The sequence below is a fragment of the Platichthys flesus genome, chromosome 20 (genome assembly GCF_949316205.1).
Source record: "Platichthys flesus chromosome 20, fPlaFle2.1, whole genome shotgun sequence".
Lineage (NCBI taxonomy): Eukaryota > Metazoa > Chordata > Actinopteri > Pleuronectiformes > Pleuronectidae > Platichthys > Platichthys flesus.
This window is the reverse complement of record NC_084964.1, coordinates 11,882,709-11,890,429: the sequence shown is the minus strand read 5'-3', so window position 1 is coordinate 11,890,429 and position 7,721 is coordinate 11,882,709. Positions and strand designations below refer to the sequence as shown.

The window sequence follows — 7,721 nt, the reverse complement described above, 5'->3', positions numbered from 1 at the left end:
CATCATCATCATCATCATCACCATCATCATCATCATCATCATCATCATCATCATAATCTTCATCATCATCTTCAAATTGAGTATTGGATAGTTTTATCCGAAACTATCAAGAGCAAAACCAAAAGCTGTACAGAGGTTTGGCTTTTAACAGGCTTCATGACCGTGGTGACTTATTGCTTAGGAAAAGCTAAAGTGGCGTTACTGCAATTACAGAACTGTCTATTTAACGTTGGGCAACATGCCTTATGTACGCTCGTAACACGAGCACGCACCAAGTTGGGGGATGAGGAAATGAGCTCGGGGGGGGGGGGGGGGGGGGGGGGGATGTGGTCCAGTGTGAGGGAGGGAGGGCTCGAGGCAGAGAGAGCTGATCAATGAGCCCAGCCTAGTCCCAGGAGAGCAGAGCCATCAGAGGAGAAGACCACGGTGAGCTTTGTTTCCCTTCTCCTTCTTTCGCGCTTCGGTTCACTTTGAACGCAGTTTCTGAAATGTCTCCTCCAAACGATTCAGTGTTTTCCTAATGATGGAGCGGACTTATTCTCCCTGCAGGGACCACGATGGAGCTGGCTCTGCTGCTGTGGATGGTTTTGACCCTGACAGAGAGCGCATCGGCGGAGGCAGATCAGTACAGCCGAGCGGTGGTGAGTAGAAAATAAATGTATATATAAAAAGTTGTAAATACGGGTCTGGCTGCTCTGTAGCCTCCCTTCGATTTTGCATTTGTATGTATTCTGTGTTGATAAACCGGGAATTTGGTGTAATGTTAACTTTCAATGCATTATTTCTTTATTTTCTTGCAAAAAACACGTTGCTATATAACGTTAATGATGTGTATCACTTAGTTTTAAAATATGTCCTTTTAAATGTGACAGCATTAGACATATAACCGTGTCAATTTAATCACAATATATTTATATCCAATGATATATTGCATGTGTGTTATATCTTTTTTGAATGTAAAGATTAATCTCTGACTCATATGGGGTCATATTGAGGAAATGACAAACAGGGTGCCCGGTGCACATGAGGCGCTCTAGGGGACCCACAGGGGTTTGAAAATCCCACAAGAGTTGATTTTGTGGACTATTAATTGAAATAAAAAAACAGTTTTTGCAGAGCAAAAAATACACAAAGTATAATCTGTCTTCAGCTGATTACACTGACAAACATAAAATTCCATAAAAAGCAGGAAAATCGCAGTCTCTCACCCTCAGTTACTTCCTTAAAAGCAAATTGTTTTTTGGTCCGCTTATGAGAATCTGCTTGTTATGCATTACTACAGAAAAGGGTCACTTCTGCTTCCGTCCGTATATTGTGTTGCATCCATAGGATGGTGTCGAAGGAGATGTGAGTGTGCAAAATATGTGACTGCAGCAAAACAGTTTTTCAGGTGCAATAATACAGACTTTAAAAAAAAGTTCTGTATCACCACAAGAAAAGAATGAGAAGCGCATTGTTAGGGACACGTTTTTGCAACATGAAACCCATATACAAGACGGTTGATGGAGAGGAAAACACCTTGTCCTTTCAAGTGCGGCTACAGTGGAAGGGTGGAGGCAGTGCGGGAGGAAGGGCAGGTTTCTAAATCACTTTGAAGAGAGAGATTTTGCTCGATCAACACAGATGTGTGCTCATTTCCGTACCCACCTATTCTCTTCTCTTTGTTTTGACGGTTTTAAGCAAACTGAAAATGTCACGCATAGCCCTTCAATATACCAGGGGACAACAGGATCATTTAATATTTATGAGAAAGGAGGTTGACACACTGCCTTGTGAGGCACATGCTCACATGATGTAGACTGATGATCTAGAGTCATAAGTGGAGCAGTGTTTGTGTCCGATAGCTTCCATTACGTCACCATCGGCCTGTAACCTTTAATTCAAACTCATGTAAGAGATGGTTTTTATTATCTATTGTTTGAGATATACATGTCTTTTTCTTCCTCTGTTTTCTGCGCAGGATTGGTTGAGCCGGTATGGTTACCTTCCTCCTCAAGACCCCCGCACGAGTCAACTGCGGACCAAGGAGGGGATTGAGAAGGCCATCAAGGTCATGCAGCGATTTGGAGGCGTCCAGGAAACCGGGGTGCTCGGTAACAATGTCTTAACCTCTTTTAAGACAGCACATCATGAGTAGGACATATTTTATTTCAACATCCAATATGTGATCAACTTCTCTTCTAGACAGCGCAACCCTAAAACTCATTTCCACACCACGGTGCTCTCTCCCTGACATTGTGGGGAGTGAGGACATGCTGAGGAAGAGGAGGAGGAGGAGGAAGAGATACGCCCTGTCAGGCCTCAAGTGGCATAAGACAGATCTGACGTGGAGGTGTGTTTCCTGTCCTGTCACTCCTCTGTATATGACTCACAACCACAAACGGGAAGATTTTCTGTCAATGCCAAAAATAATCAACACCTCAATCACACCATAACTAAATTTAGTTTTAAACCTAACCACTTTATTTTAGGATTAAGAACCTTTAAAACAATATTTGTATTTTTTCTATTTGGGGAAGTGTATTAGTTGGTCTACTTATCCAGAGTCACACAGATTTATGGCTTTTTAGCTTTGAGGAATTTCTGCAAACACAAATTTAAAATATGCATATCAGTCTCTCTTGACAAATATTCAAAGTACATACACGCTGTTCAGATCTATTACTTCCACAACCATGGCTGTGAGAATATTCAAGTTACATTTGATTATTAAATTATAACATTAATTGAAATTTACCAAGATCCAGATTCAGATTACAGGATAAAATAAGGTTCAGAGTCTGAGCCAATGGATCCCAGTGAAGGATGTAACCTTTCAAACCCTTTAAATGAGCGTTTGATCGTGTGGTATGTTGTGTTTTAAAATCCAAGACAGTACTTTGTGATAAACAAAACACAAAGAGGTTAAGAAGGAGTTTAGAAGTTTGTCAATAACACTCCACTACACTGTCTGCAGTATCCAGAGCTTCCCATCGAGGTCTAACTCACCGAGGCTGGATAGTAATATTGTGGAGAACCTCCTCTATCACGCCTTCAAAGCCTGGAGTGACGCGGCCCCCTTGAGTTTCCGTAAGCTGCAGAGTGTCAGCGGCGGGACCGCAGCCGAAGGGGACATCAAAGTGTCTTTTGACCGTTTGCTGCACGAGGACGGGTACCCGTTTGACGGGAAGGGTGGCACCCTGGCCCACGCCTTCTTTCCTGGCAACGACAAAGTGGCGGGTGACACACACTTTGATGATGATGAGATCTGGAGCTACGGAGGTATTGACTGGATGTAATCATGATAGAGGGATGAGGGCTCGATGACCTGAACCCTGCCCATATAGAATGTAATGAACGTCCGATTTGTGGACGTTTGGGATCTAACACTTGATCATCATATTCCTCAGGTGCAGGCGAGAGCACAGACTTGTTCACAGTTGCAGTGCATGAGTTTGGTCACGCTCTGGGCCTTTCCCATTCCTCCACCGACCCATCCATCATGAGGCCATATTACCAGGGTCCTGTGCAGGATATTGCCAACTTCAAGCTGGAGCTGGACGACAGGATGGCTATCCAGCAGCTCTACGGTCAGTGAACAGTCAAACTGCAGAAACTCTGTTATGTCGATTAACTTAACACCTACACAATGTGTTGATGTGTTGTATTTTTGTCAGATCATCCCCTTGATACAGTGAGGTGAACAGAAACTCCAGCCAAAGTCACAATTTAACCTCTAGGGGACCTTGAATATCTCAATCAAATTTTACGTCAAGTATTTCAATGATTGTTAAGATATTTCTCTATGAAAACCAAAGATGTTGACCTTATGGTGGCCCTACAATGAAAAGTCAGGGGGTCGCCAATGGCAGTAGTTGGCATCCAATTTCATGGCAATCCATCCAATAGTAGTGAAGGTGCTCAAGTCTTGAAAGAAGTGGTGGACCAACTGACAGAACAACACTGCCTTTTTCTCTTCTGTCATTTTCTTCCTGTGCACTAGGTCATTTTATAAGTAAAATTCATAAAAATCCCTAAATGTTTGCTTTTCAGTCATGTCATTGATTAATACAGCGTTCCACTAAGTCTGTGATAACGCCAATAAGAAGTCCAATGGATTTTATTCATCTGTTACTAATGTGTGCAGATGTCAACAAACAGTTTCCTTGCATATCATAAAAAAAAACACAGCGGTTGCACCTGTGGCCACAGTGAAGGAAGTGGGTGGCTTATTGTTTTTCCGGCGCGCTCATTTACTCTTTCACCTCTTCAACATTGCCTCCTGTCGCTATTCTGTGTTAGGTGTGAAGGACGGTGGGCCACCAGGGGGAGCTGACCCTGACCCCCCACGCCTGCCCAGTCCACCGCCTCCAAAACCAACACGGCCGTGAGTACAGAGCCAAAAACCAATAAATCCCCCACTACTGTACATCCTACTAGACAATAAGCACTTAATCATTTGCATTTTATAAACAATTTATTTTATATCAATGCACTCAGTTCACTCCTGCATGAATGAATGATGACTAATCTAAGACCAGAGATGGAGATAAAAGCCTTTTGATTGATCCTTACTGTAAAAGGTTTTGTCTTATTGCATCCTTTAGTGAATAGTTAATACATAGCATTCTATAGAAATTCAATTTAAAAATAGAGTTTCAATATAATGTCGTCTATCCAGTTCTGAGCCCTCCTACAGTGAGCGCTGCCAGGGAGGATTTGATGCAGTGGCTAATATCAGGGGAGAGGTCTTCTTTTTTAAAGGTGAGTAGATTATAATGCTCATGCAACGTAAGGATATTCAGGATTGATATTTATATAGTTGGTCCGGTTGAGTGTGCATTCACTCTCTTTTCTCGGGAAGGTGCACACTTCTGGAGAACTACGCGAGACGGGTCCTTGCTGTCACTCAATCCGGCTCAGATCCAAAACTTCTGGATCGGCCTCCCGCCGGGAACAAACAAGGTCGACGCAGTGTATGAGAGGAAAAGTGACAGCCGAATCATCTTCTTTATCGGTAAGGAAAGAAAGTGGAGCTGGATTATTCTTCTGATGTCTTCATTCAATGTTAATTGGATGTCAGTTTTTTTTCTTTTCAGTGGGTAGACTGACCATATAAACTGGCAATCTGGCAGATAAAGCATATTCTAGAATGTTCTCTTTCACACCTTACTCCATCTATCCAGGATCTCAGTACTGGGTCTTCAAGGACACGGAGGCCATGAGCGGTTACCCTCGGCCCCTCTCCGATTGGGGAATGAGAACCAAGAGCGGGGCACAGGTGGACAGGGTGGATGCAGCCTTTATCTGGGCTCACAATGGCAAGACCTACCTGTTTAGCCGAGGGGAGTTTTGGAGGTTTGACGAGAGCCGTAGAGATGAACAGGGGACCAGGAATCCGGATCCTGGCTACCCAAAGGAAACCAGCCTCTGGGAAGGAGTGCCCTCCGACATGGATGATATCATCAGCTGGGGAGAAGGTAACGTCAGAAATATGTGTTGAGTTTAACCAATGCAAGACAAATAAACAAAACCAATGCAAAGGGTGATGAAAAACAGGTCGACAGAAGCTTCTGGAAGGTATGAAAAATTGTCAAAATTATAATAGAGAGCTGATTTTTAATCAAGATAAGAGGGAGTAACCACAAATCAAACAACTGGCTTGAGTAACAACTATCTGTCACTTTTACAGTTTCAGACCAGGCCGGCATCCCATTACAAACAGGCAGATTTAGAACAGGCACTGCACCAGCACAGTTACATTTGAAAAACAAACAGAAGCTTAGATACTTGATGTCGGTTTGTTCACAGGAACTTACCCCACACATTCATCTCAGGTGACGAAATGCTTTCACTTCCTGTTGTTGATCTCATGCTATTCCTTAAATTGACAGAGTTAATACCAACAAATCCAGCAATGAGATCCCTTTAAACCATTAAAGGTTCCTTGGACTCTCTCTGAACAAACAGACACCATGTTTCCATTCAGTTTATAATCTGAACCACACTGTGTCATCCTTGAGCCTGAACAAACATGTTGAAGTGAGTCATTGTCATGGTCTTTGTTGCTGCATTGTGTTTGTGCAAGTGCAGTCGTGTCTGTGTATCGCTCACCCTGTGATACAAACAGGAACTCACTCATAAGACATTAGTAACAATTAGTTTGTTGCTGGCTGACCTGTGTGTGCTGAAAAACTGAATAGTCCCTCCGTTGCCGCTGCTCTTTAGGAGATGCCTACTTCTTTAAGGACAATCTCTACTGGATCGTAAAGAATGGAGGACTGAACCAAGTTGACGTCTCTTCTAAATCCATCGCTGTCGACTGGCTTAGATGTCCTGCTCCGTCTCCGACCTCCCCTCCTCGATTCCCAAAGGAGTGCAAGTGTGACTTAAGGGGATCATCTTCGATACTTAGAAGCAGCTGGATCATCCTGATTTCAGTTTTATTGGCAATTAATGAGTTTATAAGAAAATAGAAATGTGCTGAGGAAGGCCACATAGGCCATTTTTATACCACCCCTCATTACACTGGAGATAATACATTAAATTGAACGGATATGGGATGGATGCTTTGTTTGCTCCGAACCTGATTGATTTGTTCTTGGCTGATTTGAACGCAAATTTGTATTTATTCTGATTGTCTTGTTTTTGTTTTGTCTGAATATGTGTTTTTTATTCGAGTGAAATTGAACACCGGCGGCTGATAGTTGAGGTCCTATATTAAATGACAAGGGTTATGGATAGAGCAAAAAATGGGAGTAGGACTAGAACAGTTTAGATTTTTTTTCTACTCCTTTTCGGGCATTGATTGCCTTATTTTAATTATTCAATGGCATTTTGATAAGAATGCTGTTTTTTCGCTTACAAGCTCTAATATTTTCTTTCGAGTTCTTTTACATATTAAAAAAAAAGAAATAAATCAAAGTATAATTATGTAATAAGTGGGGCTCCTCACATTATTACATACTCTCAGTACATTACAACCCACAAGCTGGTTTCCAACCACCAACTAGCAATAAAGGAAACTTGTCATGTTTGCCTTTACAACAGATTGCTGCTCAAGTATTGGATCACATGAAGCCTACATAGGAGAATGTATGGAAATTCAACAGAATGGAGAGACAACTTTTTCCCGTTTGGTTATATGTTTACTGCCCATAAAATTAATATAAGTAAGACATATTGATGAATGGTATTATACATATTCAAGCTGTATTTTTTTATATGTATGTTTTTCTCAGGTCAAGCCAGATGTGGTTATAAACTGTCTCCAGTTTGTTGTACTGTAGCTGCTGGTCTATGCAAGGAGTCAATTTGTCGCTGTTAAAGTATTATCAATAAAAATATCATCATTAAAATGTAAGTGTTCTTTATATAGGTTTGCTTTTTTGTCCTGAACTTAACTATAAACTGGTTCAGAATTTAAATGGTGAGCTATGAAATTGAACTCGTCATGTTTACTTTTATGAACTGAACTTTGAACTTGTTCATGAGAGGTGTGCACTTGCACAACACTGGTTCTAGGCTAGTTGGTGAATAAAAACCAAGTTCTTATGCGTTGACATTCTAGAATGATGCAAAACCAGTTGCCCAATCGACATTTAAACAACTACATTACGAAATACCATTCGAAATTTCCAGTTCAAACAATAAATCCAAGATATCTTGAAAAGGGACACCTGATCATTCTAATTTAGATATTTAATAACTCACAGTTTGGCTTCATGTTCAAGTAGTTAAAC

The 7,721-nt window shown here is 41.5% G+C and overlaps 1 protein-coding gene across 1 annotated transcript; it reads left to right on the top strand.

Annotated features, from left to right (window-relative positions):
- Positions 1-319: 319 nt before the first annotated feature.
- On the top strand, positions 320-7,342 carry mmp25b (matrix metallopeptidase 25b). The gene is made up of 11 exons (XM_062414037.1): positions 320-426; positions 550-641; positions 1,961-2,093; positions 2,185-2,332; positions 2,957-3,261; positions 3,390-3,569; positions 4,282-4,366; positions 4,661-4,743; positions 4,844-4,996; positions 5,166-5,459; positions 6,208-7,342. The coding sequence occupies exons 2-11, from the start codon at positions 558-560 to the stop codon at positions 6,453-6,455; spliced, it is 1,713 nt and encodes a 570-aa protein (XP_062270021.1). The 5' UTR covers positions 320-426; positions 550-557; the 3' UTR covers positions 6,456-7,342.
- Positions 7,343-7,721: the final 379 nt, after the last annotated feature.

What these genes read in the sequence shown, in the direction of transcription:
- mmp25b (XM_062414037.1), top strand. Translation starts at nt 558, where the DNA reads ATGGAGCTGGCTCTGCTGCTGTGGATGGTTTTGACCCTGACAGAGAGC. An exon ending in AAGACAGATCTGACGTGGAG is followed by an intron (nt 2,333 to 2,956) that starts GTGTGTTTCCTG and finishes CACTGTCTGCAG; the next exon opens with TATCCAGAGCTTCCCATCGA. An exon ending in AGAGGTCTTCTTTTTTAAAG is followed by an intron (nt 4,744 to 4,843) that starts GTGAGTAGATTA and finishes TTTCTCGGGAAG; the next exon opens with GTGCACACTTCTGGAGAACT.